The 20,033-nt window shown below is 34.5% G+C and overlaps 1 protein-coding gene across 3 annotated transcripts; it reads right to left on the reverse strand.

Moving 5' to 3' along the window:
• Window positions 1-1,715: 1,715 nt before the first annotated feature.
• Window positions 1,716-18,384, reverse strand: LOC148948253 (uncharacterized). Of its 3 annotated transcripts, none has more exons than XM_089093840.1 (5): window positions 18,287-18,384; window positions 11,953-12,090; window positions 10,396-10,603; window positions 2,823-3,440; window positions 1,716-1,970 (listed from the first exon to the last, which is right to left on the reverse strand). In XM_089093840.1, the coding sequence occupies exons 2-5, from the start codon at window positions 12,072-12,074 to the stop codon at window positions 1,800-1,802; spliced, it is 1,119 nt and encodes a 372-aa protein (XP_088949966.1). In that variant the 5' UTR covers window positions 12,075-12,090; window positions 18,287-18,384; the 3' UTR covers window positions 1,716-1,799. The 3 variants fall into 3 exon arrangements, with proteins under 3 accessions (XP_088949966.1, XP_088949967.1, XP_088949968.1); XM_089093841.1 differs by having other exon boundaries at window positions 11,953-12,081; window positions 18,287-18,367; XM_089093842.1 differs by lacking the exon at window positions 11,953-12,090 and having other exon boundaries at window positions 1,717-1,970; window positions 18,287-18,382.
• Between the last annotated feature and the right edge of the window lie 1,649 nt (window positions 18,385-20,033).

Here is a 20,033-nt window from a genome sequence, read left to right on the forward strand (position 1 = left end):
TTTAAGATAGCCGCTTTGTTGCGTTCTAAATATTTGTATCTAGTTCTTGCTATTTTTTCTCCATCAATGTATCGTATTCATTTTTTTTTTTTTTTATAGCGAACTAGGACATAGGTAGTTAACAAAAGCCATGGGTGTAGCTAGGGAAGGGCGAGAGGAGTAGTACCCTACTCCCCCTCCCTGCCACATAGAAACCCCAATCAAATACAAGTGAAAGGATAGATTATAACAAAGGGCAGACAACTCCCACCCCTTCTAGATTGCTTCGTAAATTAAAAAAAATCTATCGAGATAGAGCATAATTTTGCCTTTCTCGAAACTTTTCTGGAGCTGAAGGCCTTGAGCAATTTTTAAGTTTTCAGGCTGCACATCCTTTAACTCCTTTTTACATTCTACTGATGAAGAGCTTTTTACGCTACTGATGGGAAGAATAGTTGCAAGGAGTGTCTTGAAAGCGAAAGCACAAAATAACTCCGATGCTTGTAACAATTAACCTGAATTGTGATGCTAATCCGATTCAATAAATCGGAACAAATACTGAAATCGAAAAGCATGTCTGAAAAATATCAAAATAAAGGATATTATCTAAGTAGCTCTTCAATACTTTACTTTCAGTAAAAAAATTGCTTGAAATGAGCAAAAAATTTTCTTCAATTAGAAGACATATAAGAAATTCATTTTTGTCAGTTCACTCAAACGGTCAAGTCACGAATTTCGTAAAAAGAAATAATAATAATAATAAAAAAAAACTACTGGTCTGCTTCTTGCATGAAATTAACCCTGGGATGTGATTCCTTTTATAAGGGCACATTGACGAAAAAAATGTAAGGTAAAACATATATTTTTCAAAATAAGCAAATTCAAGCATATTTTACGTGGATCCCCAAGATTCTAAATGAAAAAAAAACAACGCAACACAAAGCCGCTTAAGGGCACAACCAGGGCAAAGCTGTGTCAGATCCATGGTTGTTTTTACCTCAAGAATGACCAATCCTCGAGTGGCGATTCGATAGATATTTCGGAAATTTTATTTCGAAACCCGAATACACTAAATGAGCTCATTTTTCCGAAGCGCTGTTCTACAATAGTTGAACTTTGATTTAAAGAACGAGGTTTGAGGGACCTTTAGCCTTCCTCATATTTAGGGCAACCCTGGAATATCGTATTGAAACAAAAGAAATTAAATAAAATAAAACATTTTTTTTCAAATGAAAGTGAAGAGCGACATTAAAACTTGAATTAATCCGTATATGAAGGAGACTGCTCCCTTGTGAACTCCTCGCTCTTAAAGCTAAAATTGGACTTTTTCTCAAAATGTTTTAAGAGTGACTGCTCATCTACAGGGGCAATTGGAATGGGATAAGCAAAGTATTTTTCACAATACATCAAGCATGAAAGAACCCAGTGATGCGTCTTTGTTTTACATAACAACATTTTCGGTTTAAATATTTTAAAAGACAATCTCTTGCTATAAAGTACTATAAAACTTTAGCTTAAGGAATGGGTATTAAGGGGGAGGGGTTATCTCCTTATATATGGAATAATTTCTGTTCGGTTTAAGTTTTGATATCGCTCTTTACTTTCATTTGAAAGAAAAATGTGTTTTTTCATTTAATTACCTGAAGATGGGAATAAAAACAAACTGCTGCACGTTATTTATGGTAAAATAGATCATTCAACAATATTTTTTAAACAAATGTATTGTTTTAATTCCAATCAATGCTAAGAAAATAATAAAAAAAGGAAAAAAAGAAGCCGGTAAACACAGTTTCGCAAAGAAAAAGCTGCACATGGAATTCCTATTCCTTAAAGTAAAATGAATTTACCGGTTTATAGAACAAGCTTTTGAATATATCTTTCATCACAAAGTCTTGATATGTCAAAGGTCTCTCGTTATTCTCCGTCACTTTATCGACAATATCAGAAGTCCCTGATGAGAGAGTACTCAAGCTGTTTGATTCTTCTGAAACCTAGAAAACGGTTTTTTTTACGAGATTAACAACAAAATAAAGTTAAAAAGTTAGTAACATAATTAATAGAAGAAACTAATCGATAATAGCTATATTTAACAGTTTCTCTGTATATGTTTTATTGAAAAGTAGGCAGTAAAAAATAGAAGCGAACAAAGGACCAGCTCCCCCCCCCCCCCAAAAAAAAATATCAGGAGTTTAAGAATCCTCACATGACTTGCCATATTTTTCAAACAGTTCACTTTTACGCATTGTAACAATTTGAAAAGAAGAGTTACTGTCCCAAATTCGTGAATGTTGCAATTCACCGGTGGATGTCCGAAATACTTTTTTTCTCCTTGAATTTAGTCAGCATTGCAAGTCATCTTTTTCAATTTTATGCAAGGTTTGGATGATGACAGATTAGGTTAGCTTAGGTTTTTAACCCATTTCTGATATTTATTACCAAATTTAACCTAATCTAACCTAACATGATATAATCTAATTTTAACTTTTACCATCATAGCTTACATAAGACTGTAAAAGCTGATTCGCAAAGCTACTTGAATCCAAGCAGATTCATTCACCAGTGAATGTCGACATTAACCAGATTTCGGACAATCACGGTAACATATTTTATCACCAGAATCAAGGTCTGGGCATTTATTACTGTTAGCAGTTTTTTCTCTATCTGGATAAGGTCTGGATATTAGCAAATCTGAAAATTCCATGAAAAATTCTGATTGGTTGACCTTAACTAAGTAAATCTATTGAAATTTCAGTTTTGGCTCGATGGGCGCCAGCTAAATCTCTATTGTGAACGGATCTGGTTTTAACTGATTCCTAAAATTAACGCTAGCAAATACTACTTACATCCAGTGGTAGCACATCGTCATCATCTCTACTCTTAGGATCAGAGCCTTCCGTTGGCAGCAAGCAATCTTTCTCTGAAGGCTCATAAACTTCAGCTGAATCTAAGTGGAAACTCATCAATGGCCTAGCAAAAATGACAGACTCTGATTCAACATCTTTCTGCTGTGAATGACGCTTTTGAAGAAGCTTTCTCTCAAAGTTCGATTCAGATTTAAACTTTTTCTTGGGCGATGTGAACTCATCTAGACTCCCACCATCACCGTTCAATGGGACAGGTCGTAAAATATTTTCCTCGTCTTCGTCCATTTGCAAGTCATCTTCCCGAGTCTCCTTTAACTTATATGGACTACAGACTTGGGCTTCTTTCATTGCTTTCGATAATGCAGAAATATCGTTCAAAGGCACGGTCGTGTCGACACTTTCATTTCGGCTCGACTGCGTTGCTTCAATTTCTGATGAATCTGAAGAACTTTGTACAAATCTGACAGTGTCTGAGAAAGCCACTCTTTTTACATTGCATCTTTCATTTCGTGGAATGTTTTGATCTACTGGCAATAATGGCTCACAGGTAACCGGATTTTCCTCTTTATTGATAACCTCTTCTTGAGCAATATCTTTCTAAAAAGCAAAACAAATATATCTATTTTTCAATTAAACTTTAACTAACGTAAAATTAAGTTGTTCTTTTTAAATATACCGTTCTTTTTTTTTCTATTTTGTCTGGTCAAAATAAATCTAAGATATGGTCAAAAACTCCAAGATGCTTAAGATTTAAGGGAGGGAGCTTTTGTTTTGATCTTAAAGTGTAATGATATTCCCTGGATGTGGTTCGTGATGTTGAAGATAGGACCTTCTGTAGTCTAATTGCTAAGTAGCACAGATAGATAGGATATTATATCCCAAAGATAATCTATTTTGTCCAAAGTCAGCTAAGAGCTAACACAAATCTAAGGGACATGCACCACCTTGAAATTGTAAAATACCTTCGATTTCTGCTTTGCAGTCTGATTTTTGCTTCTCTTTCTTTTATGATTTACTATATTTTACTTTTATCCTTTGATTTTTTTTTCCACTTTTCAAGAAACAAAGCTAGAAAAGCAACAAAAAAAAGTTGAGACAGTAATATAAAATTAACAAAAATCGGCTTTTTGAGCCCAGTCGGTTTGGTGGACAGGATACATTGCGTCGCTCGAACGGCCCTCAGGCCTTGGCTCTCCTTTTCTGCCGAGCAAGAACTTGGTCCTAACGTCCCTTAAAAACGGCCTTTGTTTTGCTCATGAAATCATTATTGTCCAGTAATTAAAAATTGGATGCTGAATATGCAGCGAAACTAAGTCATTCCAAGCGGAATTTTTGTTTTCCACTTCTTTTTCCAGTAGTTATTCTTCAGACTTGGACAGCTTAATTTTTTCGTGATTGACCGTGAGAAACTCAAAATTTTGAGTTTCTAGCTTGAATATTTCAGCAATTTATTCAGTCTATGTGCAATTCGATTTACCGATACTTTAACCTATATTAATAAATGACAAAGAACGTTCAGACGAATAATAAAAAAAAAATATCTTAATAAAAATAAATATAGAAAATAGAACCGTCAGCGGTACTGAGGGACCAACTTTTCATAGAAGAGAAAGAACTACTTTTCTAAATCTATAAATTATTTCCTTATGCGATCTGTTTCAATGACTAATCCTGCTAATAATCGCAGTGCAGGCAAACCAAATAGTAAAAACGTAATGGCATAAATACATACACATATCTGAGCCTTAGATGAACACCGAGTATAGGAAATAGGGTTTAGGGGTAAGGACGCCTGCATGTTATGTTTTTAGGCCCGTGACTTCTTAGAGAGTGTTTTAACATCTGTCCTGGCATGCTTAGTGGGATTAGTCGTGTACTGTGGCCCAAAATCTTTTGTTTACTTTCAGAGGGTTAACAACCCTTTCTGCTGTTTCGCATATCGCCTTCACATCTAACGCAAAAGCTCAGAACTTCTTTTTCGTTTTTGAAATTACCTTCCATTCAAAAACACGTTTAGATAGTTCCTCTCGAAAGCATCTGACATGTCTTCCTGAGCTTTTTGAAGCACCCTCGTTTCAGACCATATTCCAAAACTACCATTACAAATAATTTGAACTCGGAAGTTGTGTTTAAAGTAAATTCTATTTTTAAATCAACTTTAATTAATTTATGTTAAAACAACTTAAAAGTAATGCATGTCGATAAAAATGAAAAAAAATTTTAATGCTTGTGTGCTGTTAGTAGGACATGATTTGTATGCAAAACAGCAAAATATGATGCTATGAAAGAGAAAGACTGCATTTTTTTTTACATCCTTCCTGATTATACGGAAATGGCAAGAAACCTCTGGAAGAAAAAAACTTTCGGAGCCAAACAGTCGTCTTCTTGAGTCAATAATAAAATGTATGTAATTTCTGGTGCTAATGATAACAAACATGAACTAAAGTTGGTATTTCTAACCTTGAATATAGCCAATCAGAGATGAAAAAATGGGTCACGATATGTAAAAGGTTGAGGAGCCACAGCTACATTATATAGATTTAAATTGTTGGAAATACCGGTTTATTGCTTAGGGACAAGGGTATAAATACTATCTTTTCCCTAAACAAACTTCAAACATTTTTTTTTGAATGCAAATACTTGCCTTTAGTAGGGTTTTACAGAACAATTTGCTCCAAAAATATTCTCAAAATAGCAAAATAGGTGAATGGTATGAAAATAAACTGGATATTTAGAAGAGGACGGATCTGAAACCCAACTCGCCTGCATGAAACAAAAAATGGGACAATTTGCGAGTGAGATCATCATTGAAAGAGTAATTGCAAACCTCTCGCAAACCTTCGTGACGCCGACAGTGGGCAAGAGGCTGGAGGCACCTAGCAGTAGTCTTGGTCAGTGGCAACAGTTTACGATAATGTCAGAGGGCGGGAGGGAGGGGGGGGGGTGAATTTACCTTTGAAAATCTAAGAGGGTGAATTTTGTTGTTTTCTCGATTTTTCCAATGACAATACGAAGGAGATATTTTCCAAAATCTAGGGAAGCGGGCAATTGCCCCCCCCCCCATCCACACACCGGAATTGGGTCAAATTTGAACCGGATAGGCAACTATTTCCGCCATTTTAACACAAAACAACAGGAACAATTCTGCTAATTGCTTTGTTTTCACAAGCTAACTAAACACTATTACCCTGTATTAATGATGAAAGTCTCAAACGATTTGAAACGTTGTCGAAAAAATTACTAGTGGATTTTGACCACAAAATTAAAAACAATTGAAGGATAAAAATATGACTTTAATGTTTTAGAGCTTTGTTTTGTGAGATACTTATGAGATAATGTTTTATAGCATGTTAAGAATTGAGAGGGACTAGTCAATCTGGACTGTCCCAGTTAAAGACAGGAATGGGGTTGCAATGAGTGATAGTCATCAAACACCGTCCACAAAGTATTCAACAAAGTGCAGGAGTCATCAAACACCTTTGGTCCTCAGTTTTATAGATTATGAGTAAGGTTTCGATTCAGCTGACAGAAGAGTTTTAGCGAAGGTCTTATTCTTGTACGGTATACCAGACAAATACGTTAAAGTGATTAGAGCTATGTACGAGAATAACACTGCTGCGGTTAAGGTAGGAAATGAGGTTAGTAGCTGGTTTCGTATTAAATCAAGAGTTAAGCAGGGTTGTGTTTTATCTCCGTTTACATGGATCATTTTGATGACTTCGTCTTAAGGGGCACAGGAAAGGCGATGGGAGAATACAGAATCAAATGGGGAAGAAACTCTCCTGGACTTAGATTATGCTGACGATTTAACCATCCTATATGAAAGAGTCTGCAAAGTGAATGAACTTTTAGAGGTTTGCGAATTCAGGGTGCTATAATAGAATTGAAAATTAATGTTAAGAAGGCTAAGTCGCTAAGGCTAGGAATAAGTGAAAATGAAAAGGTGACGTTGGGTAACGAAAAGATCGATCAAGTGGACAGTCTCTCACCTTGGTAGTATTATTAGTAGAGACGGTGGGAGCAGTGAAGCTGTTAATAGTAGAATAGCCAAAGCTCGGGGTGTTATCTTTACAGTTGAACAAAGTTTGGAAGAATAGGAAGACAAGTCTGCGAATCAAGATTACAATATAGGAAGCTATAGTAATGACATTAGTCAAATATGGTTCTGAAGCATGGGCGCTCCGAAAAACAGAAGAAGATTTGCTAGATGTGTTACAGAGAAATTGCCGACAAATTGTTTCAGGTACCCGGCTGACTGGCCATATTTCAAACAGTAGGTTGTACAAAAAGTGCAGTTCAATCTCACTTTCTAGGGCTATAATGAGAGAAAGGTTGAGATGGCTAGGGCACGTTCTGAGGAAGAAGGTTGACAGATTGCCAAAGATTGTCCTTATAAGCCAACCATCTAGGACTAAACGAAAAGTAGGTTTTCCGCGGTTGGGGTGGGAGGATAATGTAATGAAAGATTTAAGGGAAATGGGAACTTCTTGGGAGGGTGTAAAGAGGGATGCTTTGAATAGATTAGGAAAGAGGAGGAGCGTGAGTAGCTGTGCTGTTCTAAGGCGACTTGGTGCTGCGGTGAGTTGTTAGTAGTAGTAGTATTTTGAAGCTTAAAATGCTGTTATAAATGTTTGTTTTCATTTGAGGATCCCCTTTATAAATTAAGTAACAACGCAAATTGCTGGTAACAACTGAAACAGCAGAAATAGGTCTTTATTAAACTAACTCATCAGTCGATCATACGAAACACTATTTAGGAAGAAGGTACTTTTCTTCATTTTTGGGGTATCTATCTCACACATTTACTAGAACAAGCTTCGTTCTCGTCGAAAGTCAGTAACCAAATCTATTGCTTGCATCAGAAAACCATAAATATTAGCACTATTATCACCATCGAATAGGCTAGAATTGGTTGTTGCTTAAGATCCCTCACGCTTCAGTGTCCTACTCACAGTTCTCTTAAGTTCAACAAAGTTCCTCGAAAGATGAATAAAATGCTTTATAAATTCTTATGACAACTAACTTAAAATGATACTATTAATTTGAGTGAAGAACTTGCTGTATTCAATAGATTAATCCGGTAAACCCAATAAGGAAATGCACCATCACTTTCTTAATTCTTACTGGAGCTTTATTTAATCAACTCGTTTGATGAAAAAAAAAATTCAGCGAAAGCAAAGAACAACAATAAAAATACCATATCTATCTACGATTAACCTACAATGAAACAAACAGAAATTACTCTATATCTATCATATTAAATGACCAATTATTCCCCCTTTCTTCATGATTCCGTCTTCTTTAATATTTATGCTGTGGTAGTAACTGAAGCTATTACTGTGACGCAAAGGGAAACTTCCCTTTGTTCGCTCTGCGATGTGTATTTCTGAACCAAATTGTTGCTACTGTTTAACATTTATGTTATGGTTGTTTCAGAGATTTTAGAGAAACGCATTTCCGTTTGATAGCTGTGAAGTGAGTAGGCACTGCGGAAAAAAAAAAAAGAAAAAAAAAACCAGCAATAATTGATATACTAGGGGACCAAGCTTCGCTCGGTGATTACTGCTCGTTTAATAAAGTATTTGTTCGTAATACGATAATTATTTGTTTTCCAGTGTGAAACAATGATCTAGACAGGTCATAACTTTGGGAGAATTCATTTAGGGATTTAACTAATCTCGAACAATATTTTTTTTATACAACTGATGTCACAAATGCTCAGACGTCCATTACCCTAATGGTTTTACTTTCTACAGCGACTGAAACAAAGTGAAATTAAAGTTGTTTTGCAAAAGAGATGACAAAAAAGCTGTCTTTCTTTTCATCGAGTGAAGCTCGCTCCCCTTGTATTATCATATAATGGGATTTTTATCCCCTATCTCACATTTACGTTATGCTAAGGTTTAAAACGTATAAAAAATTTCAATAAAACAAGACTTGAACTTTAGCGTAAACAACATATGAATTTAGGGGCCTTATACGTATAAGGCGTATATTTACGTATATACAAATGTATATACAAACGTGTAAATAAATATATATACAAACGTGTATACAAATGTATATACAAATGTATATACAAACGTATTTACAAATGTATATAGAATAATCTTGGTCGTTTCTAAGTTCATTGTCATTCTTTCTTTTGATTTAAAAGTAAAACTTGTTTTTCAACTTATATACATTAAAAATTATTTGTACATACCAATAGGAATATATTCTATGTACTCTACTAAAAGTATGTTTACAATAAGAGCACATATCATTAGATAAAAAAAATAAAATCTCTCCTCTTTCCAAAATAATTCACTTATTAAATTTTTCCATTGAAATTACTCATTTTCATAAGTTAGGGTTATGCTGTATACCCGTTAGATCCTGAGTTTAACAATATATAAAAAACCTGCATTCCTTTCAAAATTAATTTATGGGTCCTTCTGCTTAAAATGAGAAATTCTTAATAGCTTTTGGGCTTTATGGTTTAGAGTTTATTGGCTTACGGTTACGTTCTGGGTATACGGTTATTTTTGGGCTTCTACGGTATATAGCCCCGGGGGCTCGATGGTTTGGACTGCCTTCAAATTCATATCTTTTTTATATCTCCAAAGCTGAAATTTCGTAACACCATTTTTGGCTATGATGGAGCGCAGGGATGAGAAATGGTGCGGGGGGGGGGGGGTTGGCTACTTATCCTTGGCTCACTTTTGGTGATCAAGAAGGGCACTAGAACTTATGAACTCAGTTTGACTTAGCCTTTTCGTTAAAAAACACCACGAGGTCACGAAAAAATATGATATTTTGTATTTTATAAGAGGCTTGAAAATTCTCTTGGGAATTATTGAGCATTCAAATTTGATGGTGCAATTTTAAACTGGACCGGACAACATCTTGATGATGTTTCTCTCCTTTTCTGAAACAATGCAAATGCACGTACGCTAATAACTTTTGATGGATACCTTTACACTAGATAATTTTTATATTTTTCGAATCATTATAAAATAAAAATTATTTTTATAGATTGCTCCAAAACTTCTCTTTCTTTTTAAGATGTAATTACTTTTCGAAACTAGCAAATTTTAGACCCTACTCTTTACAAAAGGAACCCTAGATTTTATATAATGGACCTCAACTTGGATTTCTTATTTACTTGATTTTGAATACCATTACAAAGGCTCAAAAATATCAAAATATCAGCATAATCATGCTTAGTACTTAAAATAGGGACTTATATCAAGCTCATAAAACAAGCTCTTATTTCTAATAATACTAACAATGTATTTCTGACCCGACAACACAAGTGGAGTAAAATAACAAAAGCAAAAAAAAAAAAAAAGCGAGAATGGCACAACGAAAATCGCACTTTCTAGTAGAACAGACGGAATAAATTGTGGAAATGGCCTAAGAAAAAACCGCATTTTCTTTGAGCTTGGTACTTGAAGACTCAAAAGATGAAAATATATAAATTCCACCATATCTTTGGACAATGGCGGTCTTACAATACCATCTTGGAAGGTAAAGCTAAAATTTACAATATAGGGGAAAGTTCTATTACCTTTTCAAAAAGTATGTCTGGCAATGGCAATTTTACAGCAATATCGATGTTAGTCGAAACGGGATCACAATCCATCTGCACAAAGGCAGAAGCAGAGCTTTTCACGCCATACGTATAGTAAATAAGCTCGGCCATAGAGCTATTTAAAAAGGATGGCCCTTCATTTTTTGGCGGCAGCTGAACATCTGGATTTAGCAGCTTCAAAGACCTATAGAATGAATTTATTACTCAACTCAACATGGTACAACATACTAACAAGATAATATACTCCCAAGGGAGAGTTGAGCTCGTGATTGTTGGGCGTAACAAACATAAGAGATTAACTTTTCAACATGAACAGAAAATTAAAAGAATGGATAAAAACAAAACCATAAAACTGGAAAAGGAAAAAACTGTAAAAGAAAACCAATGCTGGATGAGCAGCGGACGGCTGGAGAATACAAAATATGCATATGTTCCATTGTTGAAGCTCAGTAAGTAATAGTTAACATTTTATTTTTGAAATTATACTACTACTAGGACTACTAAAAACTCACCACAGCACCAAGCCACCTGAGACCATCACAACTACGCACGCTCCTCTTCCATCCTAATTCATTCCAAACCTCCCTCTTTACACCCTCCAGGAAGTTCCCAACCTGCTTTCCGTTTAGCCCAAGACGGTTGGCTGAAAAGGGCAATCTTTTTTTAAATTATAATGGTTATGTCCAAATGACTCAGTTGGGTATCTAAATGAGATTAGCGGTATATAAGATGCTATTTAGCAACACAAATACAAGAATGCATAACTATACTAAGGGGGCATAAGGACAAAAATTGAGGGAAACATACTAAAAAGTTAAAAGATTTGGACTGTATACCAAAAGTAGATAAAAAAGATGTATTTCAAAGTCTAGGGAGGGAGAAGGGGTGGCAGTGATTTTTCGGTTTATTTGATGGAAATACCAAAAAGATGTTTTTTAAGCCTAAGAAGAGAGGGCATTGCCACCAACCCCTGTCGCCTCACACAATTACTGACCGTGCACACAGACGAAATAAAATATGAGATTCCGCATGTACTTGGACATTTGCACCAAAACCTGCTTTTCTTAAGCATCCTACCCTTTGCTACGAAAAACTGCTGCTCATCCATAACATCTAGTCACGAGCATCTAAGATTACATTCAAAAATGCAAAGTAGGTTAGACCTTTAAGGGGAAGGACACTGTGGCTTTTTGTGGGAGGGGTAAATACCAAGTAATACATTTTAGGCTACTATTATTCATTTTTATGGGAAAAAGATTCCTTTGAAAAAATGGGGAGGCTTGTCACATAGATAATATACCTTGAACTTTACCAACCAAAAATTTGAAGTTTCGTCCCAATTTAGACCTTTGCAGTTTACATTTATCAAAAATATACAATCTTACTGTACTATCCAGGTTATGCCTGAACCATCGCCTTCTCTCTCTCTCCTTGTTATTCAAGACAAGGTATTTCTATTTATGACATGAATGTGGCCTTGTTGCTATTAAAAGAATCAAGTTAAATAAAACAAAACTGAAAACTGGATCTTACGAGTTAAGCTTATCCTGCGAATTGTCTTCATTGTTCTTTGAAAATTTACTGAAAAATTCCTGCTGTCTCCGTTCTTCTTCCTTCTTTGCTGCTTTCCTACCAGGTCTATGAAGCCAGTTCATGGTTCAACTATGAAGGCTATATCAATCAATCAATCATTTTGTTCATACTAAAGTACTATTACAAGCGTGAAACGATTATTTGGCACAAGAATCTTGGCTTGTTTTGGGCCACATATAATAAAATATAATAAAAATATAATATAATAAAAAAAGATTGAAAGAACCATATACAATATGTTAAACTACATAATACATACAAATAACGATAGAGGAATATATACTAGCACTAGAGTAAAAAAAAGTAAGAACTTTAACAGTTAGGAAGGTTCCTGAAAATAAAGGACATGTTCAACTGATGAAGGATAAAATGAAAAAAAAAATACCAACAACTATTTTCTTGGATATGAGGCAACAGGTCTGAAATAAATAAGCACTTGAAGAAATACTTACTAGTTGGATGAAAGGAATAAAATCATCTCTCAATAAGTATATATGATTATTCATGAAAAATAGAAGGTAAACATATTGAAAAGCATAAACGCATCAAATGAGCCGCTTTTGAAGTTTCTCCAACATTGCTATCGTATAAAAACCTTATATGCCCCCAGGTCATAATTTACAATCCTTGCCCTGAGAACTCTGAGAAGGTTATCACCCTCAAAGTCCTAATTTCTAAAACTTTTAACTATGTTGAATAAAATGGCTATCTAAAAATTTGGATTGGATGTGTTTGGGAAAAGGTCGGCATGAGAGGGGGTTAGTTGCCCTACAATCACTTTTGACTATTAAAAAGGGCACTAGCCCTTTGAATTTCCAATCAAATGAGCCCTTTTTCAAGTTTCTATGACAAAGCTTTCAATAAAAACCTTGTATACCCCAGGCCATAACTTACAACCCTTACCCTGAGGGCTGTGGGGGGAGTGTCATCCTCAAAAATAAAATTCCCAGACCTTTCAACTATTTTGAATAAAATGGTTATCTCAAAATTTTGATTGGATGTGTTTGGATAAATAATAGGCTTGGGAGGGGTGTTAGTTGCCTTCCATCACTTTTGACTATTAAAAAGGGCATTAGACATTTCAATTTCCAATCAAATGAGCCCTTTTTGAAGTTTCTACAACAACGCTTTCTATAAAAACCTTATATGCCCCCAAGGCATAACTTATAACCTTTGCCCTGAGGGCTATGGTAGGGGGGGTTGTCATCCTCTCAAAAATATGCTAAAAAATAGTTTCCAGACCTTTCCACTATCTTGAACAAAATGGTTGTCTCAAAATTTTGATTGGATGTGTTTGGGAAAATGGTGGGCATGGAAGAGATGTTAGTTGCCTTCCAATCACTTCTGACTATTATAAAGGGCACTACCCATTCCAATTTCCAATTGAAAGAGCTGTTTTCAAAGTTTCCTGGTATGGGAAAAAAATAATTTGATACTAAGTCCCCAAAAATATTTGGGGGAATGCTGAGTGTGAGAGGGGGGTTAGTGGCCTTCCAATTACTTTCAACTACTAAAAAGGGCACAATCCCTTTGAATTTCCAGTCGAACGAGCGTTTTTCAAGTTTTTATGACAATGCTTTCTATAAAAAACCTTATTTGCCCCCAGGGCATAACTTACAACCCTTGCCCTGAAGACTGTGGAGAGAATGTCCAGCTCAGATATAATTTCCGGACCTTTCAACTGCATTGAACATAATGGCTATCTCAAAATTTAGCCTGGATGTGTTTGGAGAAATGATGGGCATGGAAGGGGTATTAGTTGCCCTCTAATCATTTTCAACTATTAAAAAGGACACTAGCCATTTCAATTTCCAATCAAATGAGCCCTTTTCGAAGTATCTACAACAAAACTTTATATAAAAATCTTATATGCCCCCAGGGCATAACTTACAACCCTTGCCCTGGGGGGGGGGGGCTGTCATCCTCAAAGACCTAATTTCCAGAACTTTCAACTGCGTGAACAAAATGGGCATCTCAAAATTTTGATTGGGTATGCATGGGGGAAAGGTGGGTGTGAGAGGGGGGTTAGTGGTCCTGCAATCACTTTTAACTATTAAAAAGGACCCTAGCTCTTTGAATTTCTAATCAAATGAGCCTTTTTTGAAGTTTCTACAACAATGGCTTCTATACAAATCTTATTTGCCCCCAGGGCATAACTTCAAACCCTCGCCCTGAGGGCTGAGGGGGAGTATCCTCCTCAAAACATATTTTCTATATGGAAATCAACTACGCTGAAGAAAATGGCTATCTCGAATTTTGGATTGGATGTGTGTGGGAAAATGGGAGGTGTGAAAGGGGTGTTAGTTGCCTTTCAATCACCTTCAACTATTAAAAAGGGCACAAGCCACTCCAATTTCCAATCAAATGAGCCCTTTTCAAAGTTTCTATGACAACTCCTTTGATACAAAGTGCCCTGGTCTAAAGAAAAAAAATACATTGTGCCAACATTGTTCTTTACTTATGCAGTGCAATTGCACTGCCTATGATATTGCTGAGTCATGTCAAGTCAAATGCTAGTAACAAAGCTTATGCAGCTTTCAACCTGATCAAATGTTATCACAATAAGTATGAAATAAGACTTGCCAGAAACTAAAAAAAAAGGGATGGAAAGACCAAGGGAGTGACAATTCTTGGCTAAAAATGTGAGAGATATCTTAAAAATGTAGGATCTAGACCTAGACAAATAAATAAAAGAAATTTAATAAAACAAATAAATAAAAGAAAGAAAAAAAACAAATAAATAAATAAAGAAAATATATAAAAAACAAGAAAATAAATAAAATGTAAAGGGGAGAGATTTTATTGCTATGCATCACTTCCATTTGAATATACAGCAAAAAATTGCAAGGGACTACTGAGAACAAGACACTAAATTCTTAAACAAATTCTTTGGAAATTTGGAGGGGGAGGGCTGGGCCCCCTAAATATGCCACCAGGAGGGACTGAGGTCAGTAGCTTTCACTTCTTGTACCCCTTACTTTCCTCTAAAGTTTAACTTATGCTTTCTCAAATAGTACATGATTTCAAATGTATATTTACTAGTGATGGGCCAAGGCAAAGCTAAGAATTTAATTTTTGGGGGGCTTCTGTATCTCATTTGAACAATAAAAAAGAAACAAAGAAAGCTACTACTTATTCAAAAACTTCCCGTTTGTTTCTATATTTGGTAAAATTCTAGATGGGGGGCTTTTGTCTATCTTGAACAGAAGTTGAACAAGGCAAACAAAACACTCATGCATGAATAGTTTCAATGATTCCCTGAGAAGGAATTTTTAAGTAACCTACAAACCTTCACCTTTTCCCTCTCCAAGGTGCACCAGCCTTTGATGACCTTTTGCAATCTTTGTGTGAAAAAAGTGAAACCTTGGGAAATATATGTACTGCTCAACTGAGGCATAAGAGAAGTGTTTTGAGCCTCACACCTCTGCTCAATCCTGTTTTATAAGGTTTTAAAAATTTGAAAATCTATTTCTATAAATTTGGTGAGAAAGCCTTGATATGGTTTAAAATCCTGCTGAGACAATAAGAATTACATTTTCAAAACTAGAGCAAATAGAACAGACTAAAGCAAAAATGTGTCCACTAATCCTCAGCCATGCTATTATACTACCACAACTACTACTAACAACTCACCACAGCGCCAAGCCACCTGAGTCCAACACAGCTAGATATGCTCCTCCTCCATCCCAATTTATTCAAAGTATCCTTCTTTACACCCTCTCAAGAAGTCCCCAATTCCTTAAATTTTTTCTTATGACACCCTTCCAACCCATCTGGGGACAACATGCATTTTGTTTGGCCCTAGATGATTGGCCAATAAAACCAATATTTGGCAATCTCTCATCCTTCATCTGCAGAACATGTCCTAGCCATCTGATCCTTTCTCTTGTAATAGCTCTAGAAAGTGGGATTGAACCAACTTCATTATACAGCTTACTACTTTAGAAACAGTCAGTTTTTTGGGTACCCAAAGGCAATTTAGAATTAAATAGATAGCAAAATCTGGCATCTATTCATTTTCTTTCTTTTTGGCATCAGACACACATGTAGGATTCCTCCCACTGCCCAGGCAAGGTGGACAACCTAAAAGTAAGTGCCTTGATTTTGTATTAATATAGAACAAATATAATCATAAGAAAGTCATGAGATTACAGACATCTAAGAGAGAGGTCTTATCTTAAAATGCCCAGATTCATGAAAAGGTGTAATTTATACAGCCTAGCAACATTACAAATATCCAATTTTCTAAAAAATATAGCCTACTAATTATTCTGTATTCTATTTCTGTCTGTGCCAGAAACCTATAGATGATCACTTAAGGTATACATGTCTTAAGAAAATATTGTTTTCTTTAATATGTAGACTATAAGTTATATAGTAAATATAGATTTCTGGAATTCAATAAGATGCAATTGCAGGGTGCTTCCTGTTTATGAAACAGGACCTAAGAGCTTGCCATAATCAAGGTGTGGAGCCAAACAGGGCAATATATTCTCTTGACTTGCAAGGTGGACATATTTGATAAGTAACTGGACAAAATTTCAATGCATCATGTCTAGAAGATTTTTCTCTTGACATATATACACTAATAAAAATATTAATATAAATAATAATATACTCAAATAAAAAATATAAATACATTTTTGCTTTAGATAATAGAAATTAAGTAATTTAATTGATATTTTTGGAGTCAGAAGAAAATAAGCATTCTAATGATATGTGTATTAACTTGAAAAACTATATGAATATGTGTAACAGAACAAGATAACTGGTCTTTCCAAAAAGATATTCTTGTTTGGTAAGTTAATTAATTGGTATCAGTTTAGTATTATCACTCTCCAGAAGGAAACATCACAAAATTCTGGAAACCACTTTATAAAATTATAATATTTGCTTTCATCATTCCTAAATGTAGACCATTAAATTTTACCCCCCACCCTCCTAATGGGCAAATATATGGTCTAAATTATATTCACTCAGTAAATTTTCAATAGCAAAAATCTTTTTTTCCCATTAATCTAACAGCAAACAGTATACAAGCAGAAGGTAGAAATGAGTTATGCTATTGAAAATTCATTGAATATATGGTACAGAATTTTAAGGGTTCAAACTGGAATTTACAAAAGTGATTCTTGAATTTGAAAGAACATATCAAGGGATATATCCAACATTTTTTGGCAAATTTTTGGCAGTTCATATTATTGACTTACAAATAAAGTGAACATACAACTTGATGCCTTTTTTATGCTTCTGCTATATACTGTATCAGGAAACAATAAGGAAACTAGTCAAACAGGTATTCACAATAAAGAAATGGATCACAAAACATGGTTTCTCAATGCATTTACAATATTTAAACTACTGTTTTTGTGGGTTTTAGGGGGGGGGTACCTAGGTTAGGTAAGGGGGTGGATAAACTTGAATTTCCAATAGAAGTTTCTTATATTCATAGAGAGAATAAAAAAGATGGTAAATTTTTGCAAATCATATTATTGACTTACAAATAAAGTAAACATACCACTTGATGTCTTTTTTTATGCTCTTTCCAAATATAATAATCATTTTTGTCAGAAATGAATTTTACTCTCACCACTGTATATACCAATTCAGGGTAGAGTCTATATATTTGCACATTAGGGGGGTGGGGGTAAATTATATTTCTGATGTAAATGGGAGGTAGGCTAAGTTTAAACTTTACCTCTACCCCCCTAATGTGCAAATAGGCCTATATACCCTGAATTGGTATATATAAAGGTGGGGGTAGAATTCATTTTTGACAAAAAAAGATTATTATATTTGGAGAGCATAAAAAAGGCATCAAGTGGTAGGCTATGTTTACTTTATTTGTAAGTCAATAATAGCCTATGATTTGCAAAAAAAAATTACAAAAAAGACATTGAATAGTATTGTCACTTTATTTGGAATTAAATAATATGAAGAGCCAAAAATTTACCCATTTTTCTAGCTAAATTATAAAAATATGTGGGTTATAGCCTATATTTACCCAGAATTTGAGTCAGTCAATCACTGGCCTTTTACTATAGGCCTAGACATACAAAATCCAATGCCTTATTTTCTCCTATAAAATCTATCTATAGTCTAAATAATTTGCAAGAGCATAAATTATCACTCTTTCCCCAGGGGGGTGACAGCATTGCAAAAGGCATATTTACTGTAGCCTACTATTTCGAACAACATGGCTGACACAAACTAGCCTATTGATTAAATTAGCCTATCATGTTCGGTTACTAGGTGTTGGCTAGCTTTATTTTACCTAAATATGTAAAATCTTTGTCAGCCTAGTTCCAACATTTTCAGAGATTAACAAGTGCGCATGTAATTAATTTTAAATTTTGTATTTCAATTTTCGACATCTATAAAAAAATTTTTTTTTGGAGATTCAAACAGATTGTGGTAATGAACAGTATGTAAGGAGTGGCTCCTGTTAATTGTAACCAAAACTCTCAAAATAGGAGTTGATGATAGTATATATATATATATATATATATATATATATATATATATATATATATATATATATATATATATATATATATATATATATATATATATATATATATATATATATATATATATATATATATATATATATATATATATATATATATATATATATATATTTATATCGGCGTGTACAAACAGCTCCTCTCATTTGATCTGCCATCAGCGGTCCAATTACCCTGGAACACGTATTTTGGCAGAAACTTTCTCAAAATGCCTTTGAAACCAACTTGAGACTTCGAAACCTATTTTTAATTCTTAAAAACATCTAATAATACCATTGCACTACTAATTACCGATTTTCATGTATGTATTGGAATAAATTAATTTAAAATTAGTTTCTTCAAAATTAGTGTTCCGACGTTGAAGCCAAGTTTCGTGTTCAAGAGAAATCTGACTTGACTACCCGTGAAAAGATCTAATGCCGCTTATGTTTTTACGTTCTTCGGAGCACTTGCACCTCAGTCCGGGTTTTTATAATGGGTGAAATAGGGATTGATCATACTGCTAATTCTATAAACTGTTTTCTACAATTGGAAGATTATTTGAGTTTATTTCTGCTCTTTTTTGACTTGTTGAGTGGAGCTCTTTACTGTTCTTTGAAAGGCTTGTTTTATGTAAACAAACTTTAAGTTAATTTCTGGCTTGCTATTTGTATGTTGGAGATTCTTTTTCAACAATTTTTAATCCTGAAACAAATAATACTGTTAAATTTAAGTTTATTGGTAGATATTAAATATTTATAGTTATTCGAAATTTACAGTTAGATAGATATTAGATATTGGTTTTACATTAGTTTTGCAAACTAATGCTGAAGTGAATCAATAAATTAGGCTAGATATTAGGTTTACATTAGTTTTGCAAGCTATATCAATAAATTAGGCTAGATATTAGTTTTGCAAGCTAATGTTAAAGTGAATCACTAAATTAGGCTACATATTGGTTTTACATTAGTTTTGCAAGCTATGTTGAAGTGAATAAATAGATTAGGCTAGATACTAGTTTTACATTACTTTTGCAAGCTAATGTTGAAGTGAATCAATAAATCTAGCTTAGATATTAGTTTTACATTACTTTTACAAGCTAATGTTGAAGTAAATCAATAAATTAGGCTAGATCTTAGTTTTACATTAGTTTTGCAAGCTAATGTTGGAGTGAATCAATAAATTAGGCTAGATATTAATTTTACATTAGTTTTACCAGCTAATGTTGAAGTGAATCAATAAATTAGGCTAGATATTAGTTGGACTCCCCCAGGCAATTCAGCGTGTCCCCAGGTGGCGATAGGGAAACATCCTACAGATATGTAGGGTATCTCTAGAGAAGGCATGGACCAAGGGGGAACCTTGTCCCTGGGGGTCCATAATAGTAACTGGGGCACCCTCGCTCGGAGTCATAAATACAGGCGGAGGAGGAAGAAGGCCCCTCAAATATACACTCAAAGGGTCCACTTGTTTGTCCACAAGTCCCAGGAGTTACAAACATTCTCCCAGTAAAGG

Source organism: Artemia sp. Qi Xiang Cuo, chromosome 9, assembly GCF_049724085.1.
Source record: "Artemia sp. Qi Xiang Cuo chromosome 9, ASM4972408v1, whole genome shotgun sequence".
Taxonomy (NCBI): domain Eukaryota; kingdom Metazoa; phylum Arthropoda; class Branchiopoda; order Anostraca; family Artemiidae; genus Artemia; species Artemia sp. Qi Xiang Cuo.